General features: G+C 33.6%; 1 protein-coding gene across 4 annotated transcripts in view; it reads left to right on the top strand.

Moving 5' to 3' along the window:
- Window positions 1-14,774, top strand: part of FNBP1L (formin binding protein 1 like) — a 116,600-nt gene that overhangs the window by 70,368 nt on the left and 31,458 nt on the right. For all 4 annotated transcript variants that reach the window (XM_081306884.1, XM_081306882.1, XM_081306883.1 and 1 more), the window contains exons 3-6: window positions 6,090-6,143; window positions 7,532-7,679; window positions 8,435-8,497; window positions 14,262-14,366. In XM_081306884.1, coding sequence (XP_081163010.1) covers window positions 6,090-6,143; window positions 7,532-7,679; window positions 8,435-8,497; window positions 14,262-14,366 — 370 coding nt within the window. The remainder of the gene's footprint in view (window positions 1-6,089; window positions 6,144-7,531; window positions 7,680-8,434; window positions 8,498-14,261; window positions 14,367-14,774) is intronic.

The following is a 14,774-nucleotide window of genomic DNA, read 5'->3' as shown; positions in this document are numbered from 1 at the left end:
CCTGATGGGTATGAAGTGATACCTTATTATGGTTCTTATTTGCATTATCCTAGTGATTAGTGATTTTTGAGCATATTTTTATATGCATATTGGCAACAAGTATGCCTTTGGAGAAATGTTTATGCAAGTACTTGCATTTAATTGGGTTGTTGTTGAGTTTTAGAGGTTCTTTATATATTCTGGATTTTTAACCTCTTGTCAGATTCGTAATTTGCAATTAATTTATTTCATTATTTAGGTCATCTTTCACTGTGTTAATTGTGTTCTTTACACAGAAGTTTTAAATTTCATTGTAATCCATTTTGTCTTTGTTGCCTTTGTTTTTTGTGTCTTATCCTGTAAATCCTAGTTAAATTCAATGTCATGAAGCTTTATCCTATGTTGTTTTCTAAAAGTTTTGTAGTTTAGGTCTCTGATGCAGTTAGAGTGATTACATACAGTATAAGGTTCAGCTTTATTCTTTTTAATGTGGAGTTTTTTTATGTTTAATTTTCTATTCTATGAGAGAAGATTCTTGGCTGTAAGTAATTGGGGGCCCCAGTTGAGCTAATTTAAGACTTTAAACTTATTGGCCCCAAATATAATGTTTTTATTTGTTGACATCTTTTATTCATATTGAATTAAATAAGGGATTGAACACAGTCAAGCTGTTATAGGCTTGGGCTACAGTGAAGTCACAGAAAAAACATATCTGAAACACAGTCAGAACCCACTTTTATTTTGATGGGTTGGTGGCTTTATTCTTTCAGTGCATCTCAAGACCTTCACAGTTGCTTCAGCAGAGAATGAGGGAACCACAGGGTTCTAAACCACAGCCTTGAATCCTTCAGCCTGGTGGCTCTCCAGAGCTCTCAGCCATTAAATAGAATTGACCATGTGGTCCTGCTTAACTGCAGTGAAGCTGGGAAATGTGTGAAATAACATGTTATGTTTTGTTTTGTTTTATGAAATATGTCTACCACAAGCTGTTACAAAAGAAAGAAGAGAATCGATGTAGATAAGTAAAACAAATTTCCACTGCAGCCTGGATGTTTTTTTAAATGTTTAAAATGTTGATATACAAACATACTGTCGAAGTTTGAAACTTCATTCTTTGAAATATTGTTTGCCAAAGGTTGACTTGTTTTCATTTAAAGGAATTTGTGAATTTGTGCTTTAGAACCATTGACTTTAAAAGTAATTTCTAGAAACCAACCCATTTATGGGTTGAAGACTGTAAGATGATGCTAAGTTAATTAGTTACCTGGTAATTGCTAGATTCTGTGGATATTCTTTGATGAATCAAGTGTCTTCTGAGAGCTGTTTATTCCTGTGCTGGGGATAGAACCCACGGCCTTGCGTATACTAGGCATGTACTCTACCACTGAGTTACATCCCTAAGCCCCCTTAAAACTTCTTTTTTAAAAAAAGAAATCCTTTGTCTTCAATGAAGATTTCTCTTAGGGTTTCTGAGTTACTATTTCAATGCTTGGCAATCTTTCATTTTTTATTAAGTACCATACAATAAGTATTTTAGGTTTTCTGGGCTCTGTGTCATAATTACTGAACTCTGTTGTCTTTCAGCCCTGTTACTATAGTACAAAAGCAGCCATAGACAATACTTAACTACATGAACAAGAGTGGTTTGTTCCAGTAAAATTTTATTTACAAACATAGGTAGTGGGCCATAGTGTGTTCATTTCTCCCTGACTGCTCATACTTATTGATCTTCTCTCAATTCTCCTTCCTTTCCTATTATATTTGTGTTCCTAGATAATCTTTAGCCACCTTTTAATTTTGAATTTCTTGAATTGCATCATTCACATTCATTATATTAACTATCTTCAGATTTTGGAATCAAATTTCAGGTGGGTTTTGACTTTGCCTCTTACTAGCTGTGTGATCAAGGGTAAGTTAATGTGTCCTAAACCCTGTAAAGTAGGGCTAATAATACCTGCTTATGATTGTTATAAACATAATATACAAAGTGGTCAAGTGTGGTGGTGCATCCTTGTAATCCCAGTAAGTTGGGGGGCTGAGGCAAGAAAATAACAAGTTTGAGGCAATCTAAGTTACAGAACTTAGATATTCTATCTTAAAAAAAAAAAAAAAAAGGGAAGGCCTTGGGATGTAGCTCAGTGGTAGAGTGCCACAGGGTTTCAAAAAAAAAAAAAAAAGGTAGGGGGCCTATAGTGTTTAGTATAAAGATTGACAAATAATAGATGGTAGCTCTTGTTTTTATTGTCTTCATAGATGTTGTCTTTCACACCTGGATCTTGAACCCAGAAATTTATTTAGACTTCCAGTTTTTACTCCATTTCTGTTTTGGTCATTTTTACTAAACAGTTCTTTAGTGTCAGTAAAAAGTATTCAACTGCAGGTATTAGGCTTCTCACATAACAAGAAGTTTGGAAGTAGAGGGTTTTATAGAGCTTTATGATGACAGGACATTTTCATGAATCCCTTGGTTGTCTCCCTCTTTATCTCTGTGAGATATTGCAGTATCTTTAAGCGTCTCATGCTCATGCAGCTGTATCCAAAGGAATAAAAAGGTGAAAAGAAGAAACTTATCCTTGTGTATTGTTTTCCCTTTTTATTACAAAAGCTATTTTTAAAAAGTTGATTAGGAAATAGAATTTATAGGACTTGAACAACTTAAAGTGGGAGAAACTTGAGAAAGTATAGGATGATTATCTCATTTTTTACTTAAATGTCTATACTATAGGTGGATGGTAGTTCCATTAATATGAGAAAATAATAAGTTTTATAAAAGAAGATAAATTCTGTTTTAGACTTACTGAATTTGAGATCACTGTGGCAGATGGACAGTCTGTCCAATAGCCATTCCTTCTTTTATAGCAGCTGTATTTCACATATCATAAAATTTACCCTTTAAGAATGTACAACCTGTTGTTTTTTAAAGTATATGATATAGTTACGTAATCACCATCATTATTTAATTTTAGAACATTTTACTCGTCCCCAGAAGAAGCCTCGTATCCATTAGCAATTGTTTCCTCCTTCTCCAGGCATGAGCAACCATTAATCTATTTCCCTGTGGATTTTCCTAATTAACTCTTATAGTCATTATTTTCTTCTCATCTTCCCTTTTGAGTTCCCTTTTAAAAAGGACTGTCATGGTCAGAGAAATGCAAATCAAAACCACCCTAAGATACCATCTCACTCCAGTAAGATTGGCAGCCACTATGAAGTCAAACAACAACAAGTGCTGTCGAGGATGTGGGGAAAAGGGTACACTTGTACTGGTGGGACTGCAAATTGGTGCGGCCAATTTAGAAAGCAGTTTGGAGATTCCTGGGAAAGCTGGGAATGGAACCACCATTTGACCCTGCTATTGCCCTTCTCGAACTATTCCCTCAAGACCTTAAAAGAGCATGCTACAGGGATATTGCCACATCGATGTTCATAGCAGCACAATTCACAATAGCTAGACTGTGGAACCAACCCAGATGCCCTTCAATAGATGAATGGATAAAAAAAATGTGGCATTTATACACCATGGAATATTACGCAGCACTAAAAAATGACAAAATCATGGAATTTGCAGGGAAATGGATGGCACTAGAGCAGATTATGCTTAGTGAAGCTAGCCAATCCCTAAAAAACAAATACCAAATGTCTTCTTTGATATAATGAGAGCAACTCTGAACAGAGTAGGGAGGAAGAGCAGGAAGAAAAGATTAACATTAAACAGAGACATGAGATGGGAGGGGAAGGGAGAGAAAAGGGAAATTGCATGGAAATGAAGGGAGACCCTCATTGCTATACAAAATTACATATAAGAGGTTGTGAGGGGAATGGGAAAATAAACAAGGAGAGAAATGAATTACAGTAGATGGGGTAGAGAGAGAAGATGTGAGGGAAGGGGAGGAGGGATAGGAAAGGTAGCAGAATACAACAATTACTAATAGGGCATTATATAAAATTGTGGATGTGTAACCGACGTGATTCTGCAATCTGCATTTGGGGTAAAATTGGGAGTTCATAACCCACTTCAGTCTAATGTATGAAATATGATATGTCAAGAGCTTTGTAATGTTGTGAACAACCAATAATAAAAAAAAAGGACTGTCATGCACAATTACTAATTTTCCTTTTGGTTAGCTTAATGCCTGAAATAATGTATAGTAGCTTTGTGATGTCTGGGTAAGTTATGAAATTAATTCATCCACAATAGTGATTTTTTTAGGGTGTTTTAGGTAACCATAATTAAGAACCACTGGTTAGGAGTACTTAGTTAGAGGGCCTTTGCTTTGTTCTCATCTATCTTTCTAACACCGCTGCTTGTTGTTCTCTGGCTTATATTTGATGTTCCACCAATGTTAAACCTACTGGTAGTTTTAAATAAATGTCATGCCCGCCTGCTGCACCACCCCCTTGTTTCCTTGCCTCTGCTCCTTAGATTTTCTCTGTTTAGAATTCCCCTAGGGTTTTCCAGTTCCCCAATTCTTGTTCATCTCTTTAGGCTTAGTCAAAGAATCAAAAATTTTAGTTTTCTTTCTGGGGAAGCCCCTCTGCACATCCCTTTATTGTTCTCACCATGTAATGCTATATAAGTAAGTGTGTGTGTGTGTGTGTGTGTGTGTATTTATTTCTTTTCTCTAGGCCAGTGATTGCTGAACTTTTTATTGCTTATGTGTGAAAAATGAATATGTACCTATACAGTTAATTATAAGTTATATGTGTACTAATGGAGGAATTTTTTAATATTAACAAAGCTTTTTGAAAAAAATACTCATAAGTCTAATAACTTTAATCCTGTGTCTTACTTTACAACTAATGAAGTGGTGGGTTTCTTGAAGGCAGGAGCTCAATATATGATGATCTGAACTCAGTGTCTTATCTGTTTTTTTTTTTTACCTACCCCTGTTTGGGTGTAGGTCTTCCTTTTCTGTCATAGCACCCTTTCTATACCTTTATCATTGCCCTTATCATGCTATATATTGTTATTAGTATAAACCTATTTTCCTTCAAAAGAATATCTTACACATGGGTAAACTTTGATTTCTGATGTACCACAATTGCATAGTACCATTGTGGAATGAATAAACTGAATTGAATAAGTGGGATGCAGTGGTACAAATCTGAAAGTAATTAAGACAGTGATAACTTTTAGTATTTATTTGAGAAATGTTAGGGCCATTTATTTTTAAAATGCTTATGGTTTAAAGCAGTGCTTCTCAAGTTATTGGTGATAATGGACCAATTTCTTTTTAGTTCCCAATACATTTGTGTTCTTATGCTTATATAAAATACAATAAAAATTAAATACTAGGAAAATGACACAAAAAGAGGCATATAAAATATAGGCTCTAACTTTTTATTGTTATTATTAGATTTACCAGGCATAAAATTACTCTTCAAAGAATCTGTGTACACTCAATAACTCATGTACCACATTTTTAGAAACATGTTATAAAGTACTGTAATAAATACCTTATCTCATTTAATTCTCATAAATCTATGGAGTAGGTACTGTTGACAACATTTATAGGAAACTAGGGCATAGAGAAATAAATTGCCCAAGATCATATATACACTATGGAAAATAGCCAGGATTCAAATCCACATAGTCCTGTCTGGCTCCAGTGTCCATGTGCTCGTCTGCCTCTGATTTCATAAAGATGAAATAAGGTAGCATTTTAGTTGAGAATGTTGTGAACAGATATAGATGCAAGAAGAGATAGTTACAAGTCACAGTGTAATGAATTATTTTGCCAGTTAAGGGGTCACAGAATGATTTTCATATAAAAGTTTAGTTGTGGAGTTAAGAGTAAACATCTGCTTTTTACCTTAGTGTTGAAATCCCTGATTTGCAAAACAAAAGAGTGATAATGTTTCTTTTCTGTTATTTGATAACATAATCAAATTGTTATTTTTATACTCATATAAAACAGAAATGAGCTTCCTTTCTACAGTTATCAGTATTATAAGAACGAAATGTAAGTAAGATCCCATTATTATGTTTGATAGTAGATGATCATATTACTGGTTTCATTGGTTTGTATCATGAAATTGGGAGACTTCTAAAGTATTTTAATTTCAACAACTATATTGTTTTTAAATTTTTAAAAATCTTCCCCCTATAGAAATCTGGTTAAGAAGTATTGTCCCAAACGGTCATCCAAAGATGAAGAGCCAAGGTAAATCATATACCAGTTAATTAATGCACATTAAAAATAAAAAACAACTTGTTTTTATTATTTATTAAAAATGCTGTTATTATTTTAAAAGTTTGCTAGGGGCTGGGGTTATTGCTCAGTGGTATAGTGCTTGCCTAGCATGCATGAGGCACTGGGTTCATTCCCTAGCACCATATTTAAAAAACAAAACAAAAACAACCAACTAAATAAACAGCATAAAGGTATTGTGAACATCTACAACTAAAAATATTTTTTAATAAGGGTTTGTTTTAATAAGAAAATCAGTGTTCATGAAAGGGGAAACTACTATTTCTCCTATATGGGTAAATACTTTAGTGGGCTTGATCAACAGTTTTCCACTATAGTTTAAGAAGATTTCCAGGTAAACTGAATTAGGGCTCCACTTGAATGATATAGTCTCCAGAAGAGAGAGGGGTTTTAAAAAAATTTTTTTATTTTCCCCCTACCTTATTTTGTAGCTGTCAGCTTTTAGATCCTTCCTTTTACTCTTAAAGGTAGTAATACAATTTGGCTTGTTGGTTTAAAGGTATAAGGAAAGGGATGAGATTTTAAGGGTAATTTTTGAACCCTGAAAATTTTTTTAGCTTTTTGGCGAAAATGTGGCTACAAAATGTGGAAACAAAAAGATTAGAACTTAACAAACAACTTTGTGTCAAGTTGTCACTTATTAGGATTCTCAGATTTGCTGTTAACAGAGCCCTATCTGAGCAGTCATCTTTCATCAATAAGAGAATATTCCTTCAAAGTAGATGTATGCTTTTTAATAGTGGTTCTCTTTGTTTCTCTCCTTCCCTCCACACACATTCTTACCCTTATTTTTGACCCTTCTACCCCTCTTTGATGCCAACCAAATGGCTCTTCACTTCCATTCAGGATGTGGGCAGGCTTACAGGCAGCTGTCTCCAGAGCTGCTAGCAGAGTTGTTCTGTAGATCAGCCATCGAGATGCATTTGAGTGGTATGATTGGCAGGTTCTGTCCTCGAGAGCAAGTGCATCATCTCTGCAACAGGTTCAGCTGCCAAGCCTAGGAATCCAACCAAGTTCATTCCCAAGCTCAGGCCAGTCAGTTGACAACCTAAAGAGATTCCAGTATGCCAAAAGAGTCTGCAGGTAGTATTCTTATTATTTTTTGATCCCAAATATCCCTTTATTTATAAATTAAAGGCTACTTGAAGATATACAAAAATTGTACAACTTGAGCTTAATGCAGGATTCATTCCATATGGAGTTAATTTTAGAACTAGTAACTTCAGTTTAGGTTGAATATGTTAAAATTTATCAAGTGTTAGGCTCAATCTATACCATACAAAAAAACATTTATAGTGCAAGTAAAAATATATTCACCACTTTTAATATGTTTTTGCCAGGTTTACCTCGTGCATAGCCTTTTTTAATATCCTTAATGAGTTAAATGACTATGCAGGACAGCGAGAGGTAGTAGCAGAAGAAATGGCGCACCGAGTTTATGGTGAATTAATGAGATATGCTCACGATCTGAAAACTGAAAGAAAGATGGTAATTATTTTTATCCAATTATAATAGTTTTATGAAATATTTTCACAGAAATGTTTTGTTTTTCAAAAAACCCATTTTCAGCATAAACTGATTTTCTGTTAAATTTCTTGTAGCTAAAAATTATTTCAAGTTATTCTTGCTCATTTATGATCCTTTTGGAATTAAGACTAAGATTTAGCAAATGATAGTCCATGGAAAAAAATTAGCCTACCATCTATTTTTGTTTTCTAATTTCCACAAGCTGAGAATGGTTTTTGTATCTTCAGATGGTTAATAAAGAATTAGAATAAATATTTTGTAGCATCTGAAAACTTCATCACATTTAAATTTCAGCATTCGTAAAGTTTCATTGGAATAGACTAATTCATAGTCAATTCAAATTGTCTGTGGCCACTTTTGTACACATTGGCAGAGTTAAGTATTTGTAGAAGATACCATGTCGCTTGGAAACCTAAAATATTGTCTGACTTTTTATAGAAAACCTTTGTCCACTCCTATTGAAGACAATCATTATTTTTCTAGATATTATGTATATTTTAAAGGTTGTATTTAAGTGTTGAAATAATATCATATAAAATACATTTTAGAGAGTTTTTCTTTACTCTCTTCATAAGTCTTGATAAAGTTATGTAATTAGTACCTTGGGGGGAAATAAAGTTAAAAAGCCTTTTGGGCACAATGGAATTTATTTGGTATTTAAAAGTAATTATTTTTGTTTGTTTTCTTTGTTTTTTTGGTGTGTTTATAATCTTTAGCATCTCCAAGAAGGACGAAAAGCTCAGCAATACCTTGACATGTGTTGGAAACAGATGGATAATGTGAGTTTCAGTGTTTTAATTGTTAAAATTTTGTAGACTAGATTACCCCTAATGTCTGTTAGATTTTTACATCTATTTGAGTTTAATATTTCTCAATGCATCACTCATAATTTGATGTTTATTTTGTTGAACAGTAGCCAATAAAGTATAAATGAGGATGTGAGATCATTTTGTCTTTTTTTCCTATATGTGATTCTATGTTTTGTATAAACTAAACTCTAATCATTGTAAATGTTTAGGGAGATTTGCCTGGACTTTGTGTATTTACTATAAAATATTAATAAAGGTAGAAGAAATAGAGAAGTAGTGCTAGATCTCAGAAGACCGGTTGACTGAGACTGAGGGAACCAAGACTCTGGTTCCACCTTTTTTTTTTTTTTTAGCACATTTTCTTCCCGATTGCCTTCAGCAATCTATTTTTAACATATGAAAAAATGAAGAGAGTAAACTAAATTATATGAGTGTTTCTTTCAGTTAAGTGATTCTGTAAATGCTCTTAATATTGGGCTACTGATAAGTAAATATCATATTATGGGGGAAAGATACTTTAAGGGAAAAATTATGAAAGCATAATAATTTATAAATTTTTCCAAGGTACTCACTAATGTGGTTTTTCTTAAGGTTTCTGATTTACAGTAATTTGAAAAACAAGATGTCTACATGAGACACTATAGCTGACTTACAGTACAGTATTAAATGATGTTTTATAGCATATTTTATTTGATCCTTCAAGTTATCAAGCAGTTTAATCTTTACCAGCATATTTTTATGATGAATGCTATATTCTTTGAGAATTATGCCGAAGGAAGTTCATCATGTTAAGTTAATCTGTTTTGTCTGTGGTTGTTAGGAAAAGGACTTTAAAATCAAGATTTTAAAAATTCATGTGTATATTTGTGGTATGTTCTGTTTTTCTTACCTTTTATGGTTTTTGATTTGTTTTTGTAGTGCTATAGGTTGAATCCAGGGCCTCATGCTTATTAGCAGGCACTTTACTGTTGAGCTACAGCCATAGCCCCTTTCTTTTGCTTTTAAAAATGCACTTTCAAAGCTTACATTAATTTCTACCATGTAACTGTCACTGATAAAAAAAAAAATTCTATCAACAGTGCTGATTGAGAATTCTTAGATATATTAATAGTCTATTTTCATTTTTGTTTTGATTTTCTTCCTGATTGCCTTCAGCAAGACTTTTAGGGAGTGTTTTCATTGATTAAATTTTAAACTCCTTTCACTAGCATCCTTAGTGTAGTGCTACCTAATGAATGTGTGTGTATGTATAATAGACTCCTACACTCAATGGATATTGGATCCTTTAAAAAGTTGTGTTAGCATAAATCATTGTTGATAATATTTGCTGACTTGCCTTTAAGACAAGGTTATAGAGGTCATAAATATGAAAGACGCATAAAAAGTATAGGAGAGATATCTTCAAGGCATTCTTTTAATTTGATTATTATTATTATTATTTTATTATTTTTTAGGAATATACTATATTTATTATTTTTTTTAGGAGTATACTATATAAAAGTGATTTTAACCCTCCTTGTGTTTATCAGACATCTGTTACTTTTACAAGGTTCTGGATGAGCAAAAGTGGCTATGGCATGGTTCTTATTTTTGTGGAACCTTCAGTCCAGTAAAGGAAACGGAGAAATTATAATTTGTTTAATACATAGCACCAAGTATAGTATGTTCTGTTTTCTATTTCTGGATCTTTCTGTTTAGTTAAGAAAATGAAGTTGTAGAATTTCTAACCTATTTGATATAATCAAGAGACAAAACGAACTGGGGAAAATAGGTTGAATTACTGACAATATTGAAAATTGAGGGGAAAAAATTAAAAAGCAATTGTTAACCCTGGAAGAAACAAAATAGGCAGCATTGGAATTTAAGAGAGGACAGAAGAGAGTAGCCCGTGAGAACATCTTGAAGGAATAAGGTTAGAGACTAAGAAAATAAAGTTTCAGAGATGCCAAGTCCATCATTTAGGCGGCTTCTAATAAGAGAGAATACATGTTTATGGAGCAGTTCCAGAGTTGGTCAGTAGTTCATATTGTCACCAAGGCTGCATGTCCTCCCTGTCTGTCCACTTTGTCATCTTAACCACATGGGCTCTTCAGCCTTGTTCCTTTATGGTCAACAGTTGATTTAAGCAACCAAACACCATATTCTCTTGGAATGTGTACCCAGAGACATGAGAAAGGGAGCATTTTTTTTTTTCCAACTGCCCCTTTTTTGTCAGGGAAGTAAAACCTCTACAGAACCCCCAGCACACTTCCTCTTGGGTGCCTTTGACAAGATTAATTTACATGTCCCTGCCCTAGCAGTGGGGAGACTGGGATAGAAGGACAGCTATTTTTGACCTTTGTATTGGAATGTACTTTCTGTCAGGGTAGAGGAGTAGAAGTGACTGTTTTAAGTCTGTCACAAAATGTAATGAACAATCTTTTCTGGAGTACTGTCCTATATTATGATATACTACCTTTCAGGGAAGGTATTTTTAATACTATGGTTGTACTAGTGAATGTTTTGATGTTGTAAGAAATATTATATATTTTTCCACAGATAAGACACTTAATATAAAAAAAAAAAACCTTTTGTATATCAGTAACCTCAGTTTGCACCAAAATTTAGTAGGCCATAGTTACTCAATTTGGAAAAACAGCTCCGAACTGAATTTCAGAGAATTAAATATGGAAATTTAATCAGTTTTCATAGAGAAATGACATTCTGCTTATTGTGCACAACCAGATGTTTTTATGTGCTTTGGATAAATTGTAGGTATATCATTTGGGGGTCTCATACTAATCAAAACACTAACTAAGGCCTACATTTAAAGAATTTTGTAAAAATTTTTGGAACACATTAATTTGATGTAAATTATAGGTTATGTCATGTTTTAAACTATGTCAAACTGAGCCAAGTCAGAAACCTTTTATCTACAAATACCTAGATCTAATAGTCATTTTTAAAAATTGTGTTTTAAGAAAGGGGAATCTCTGCTAGGTGTGGTGGCACACCCCTGTAAAGGCTGAGACAGAAGGGCCACAAGTTTGGGGTCAGACTCAGCAACTTAGTGAGATTCTGTCTCAAAAAAATAATAAAAGTTGGGAATATAGCTCAGTGGTAAGCACTCCTGGGTTCAACACTAGTACTGCAAAATAAAGGCAGGGAGGGCATCTAACTATTAGGAACATGGGGAACATAGCAGAGCAATGAGTTGAAACAGTGGCATTTGGAAACAGAGATGTTGGGGTAGAGTGGTTGATTGGACTTGGTATTTGCTACGGGATTGGGTTTTAATACTTACACAAGCAAAATTAGGTTTTAGCTCTGTATATTATAGAGAGTTGAAACTGAAACACTTATTAAATTAAATTTGAACTTCTGAAGGACTTGTGAAAGGATTAGTGAAAGATGGTCTAAAAAGATCTCTGCCCACTAGCTAAGAAAAAACTTATCTCTGAAAATCAAAGGAGGGGAAGTATCCTGTGAGAAATTTAAACCCTTTCATCTTGTAGTCATGAGGTTTGGGATTCAAGTTTGCACTATTCATAATGTTTTGGGATCCATAGACTCCAAAACAAAACATTTAAGTGGTTCTACAAAGTAGATTAGGTCAATACAAAATGGTGAGATTCCTTGCTTTCTTTTGAGTACCTCAGAATACAATTAAGCAAGGCATTTATTTTTCAGGCAAGAAATTGGAAGAGGCCTTCTCTGGGGAATCAACCAGCTAGAGGGGAAAAACTAAAACAAAAACTTACTGATATTGATATCAGGTTTTTCCTAAGGAAACTACCTGACTATTTTACCGTAGAGGGAAAGACCATCTGTGTAGAACTTTCAGTTGGCTTTTTAAAAAGAAGCATATAGCCAAAAATCCCCAGGCATTTAAAGGAAATAGCCAAAGTGTATATCAGAGACCCAAACTCAGTAGGAAAAAGAACTTAGAAGAAACAGTGACTATGAAAGGTAGTGAAAATTAAAATACTTAAAACAGATAAGGAAGTCAGCCACAGTTATATGTGCCTGTAATTACAGTAATTCAGGAGGTTGAGGCAAGAGGATCCCAAGTTCCAGGTCAGCCTGGGCACCTTAGTGAGATCCTGTCTCAAACAATAAAAAGGGCTGGGGATGTAGCTCAGTGGCTGAACACCCCTTAGTTCAATCTCTGCTAACCCCTGCACCCCCATTGCATTCATGAAGTAAAGACAAAGTACTTTTAAAAAAGGAACTCATTAAAATTAAAAAAATAACTTTGTGATAGCAAAGATGTGCAAAACCCCGTAGGAAGAACTACAGGTAAGACTGAAGAAATATCTCTCAGAAAATAAAGCAGAATGGTAGAGGTTTAAAATGTAGAAGAAAATATAATACATTTAGAAGATTTATCTAGAAAAAAAACACAGAAAATGGGCAAAAATAAGTCAAGAAAATGTTCTCCAAATTGATAGACATGATTTTCTAAAAAATATTCTATTGTTTGTTTGTTTGTTTGTTTGTTTGTGTTGGGGATTGAACCCAGGGCCTTGTGAATGCAAGGGAAGTACTCTACCAACTGAGCCTATATCCCCAATCTGAGATACATGATTTTTAGGATGGAAAGGATTTCCTAGCTGCCCAGCACAATGGGTCAATGTCAAAACCTATCTTCACAAAATATCAGAACATAAGGAGAAGAAAAATCCCACTCATCAGACAAAAAAAATTATTATTATTAATTAGGAACCAGAATGGGATTAGATAGTCACGCAGGAAACCAGAAAATAGTGGAGTAGTTCTTCTACATTTCTGAAAGAAAACAGTTTCTAAGAGTTTAGCCTTATTTTATCATTTAAAAGTAATGATAAAGGCATTTTTAGTTATGGAAACTCGAAAAATTATCTCATAAACATTTCCAGGAAACTTTTGCTGAATGTACTCTAGTAAATGAGGAAATGATTCTAGAAAGGAGAAAGCATGGAACTCTAAGTTAGGAGATCTGGATAAGAGAGAGGTGCAGGGAATACCCAAGATATGGGGAGGGAAATCCCAAGGAAGCAACTATGTGTTAGGCCTAGCTGACAACCAGTTCAAGCAGTTTGGAAACCTTTGGGAGATATTTAATAAGAGAGTAAAATGAATAGAAATCCTAATGTGTTAGAATTAACTGTTGAGACTTAATCAACTGGGGGAAGCATCAGGTTAAATTAAAGCTATATGCTTTGAAAACTAAGCAAATTGTATATATGTGTGTATTACATAGCTTAGTTGTGAATAGCTTTTACAAAGTTTTAGTAATTTTGAATTATATAAAAAAATTTTAGAAGATCTGGGTCTGGGATGATAGTATTGCTTAGATACCAGACATAACACAAAGCCACTTTGGAGGGACACTTCTATTTCTCAAGTTATAGTAGTGTCCCACCATGAAAGCAAACACCAAAATGAACCAATAAAACAAAAAACAACAAACCAAAAAGGAATCTGTTGAAGATGAGCTTACAATAAAAATATATGAAATACATGGTTTTTTAATTGATAGGAGATGAGTTATATAATAAATACCAACTGAATCATGCTTATATTTTTTTTCTTCACAGTCTATAATTAATGTCTGATATTTAAGGCTCACATGTTGTTATAATAAAGGACAATTTTACTTTTAGTGTGCGGTTCTTTTCTACAATACACAGTGGCAACATTTTAAAGTTATTTCTTAAATGAGATAAATCTAATATTCTTAGTGTTAATTTTGATTTTATTTATTTTTTAATAGAGTAAAAAGAAATTTGAAAGAGAATGTAGAGAGGCAGAGAAAGCACAACAGAGCTATGAAAGATTGGATAATGATACTAATGCAACCAAGGCAGATGTTGAAAAGGTAAGAAATAATACACTCTAGCTTTAACATCAAAATAATACTTTTGTATAAAGAAGTCATACTGTTTGTGTCTGTGTTAGAAATTTCTCAAGAAAGATGCTAAATATGAACCTAAAGTAAGTAAATATTATCATACACATTGGTCTGAGAAGGTAATAAGGTAATATGTTAATTTAGTAAAATGTCTTTGCTGCATTCAAATTGCAGAGGAAAGACATTGCTACTGGGTTTCAGTTTCTGTCCTATTCTTAAGCAGGATAGAAAGTCCGAGGTATATTGATGGAGTATGTAAAAAGGGTTGAGTAGTGTTCTTTGCCAACTACTCATGATAAAGAAAAAACATGATAATACTGTCAGAAATACATAATAGTAGCTTTCCCAAGTAGTTTCACTTTGGAAAACTGAACA

Source organism: Spermophilus citellus (assembly GCF_964194105.1).
Source record: "Spermophilus citellus genome assembly, chromosome: 9".
Taxonomy (NCBI): Eukaryota; Metazoa; Chordata; class Mammalia; order Rodentia; family Sciuridae; genus Spermophilus; species Spermophilus citellus.
Note: the sequence above shows the minus strand (reverse complement) of the source record. Positions and strands in the feature narration are given on the sequence as shown.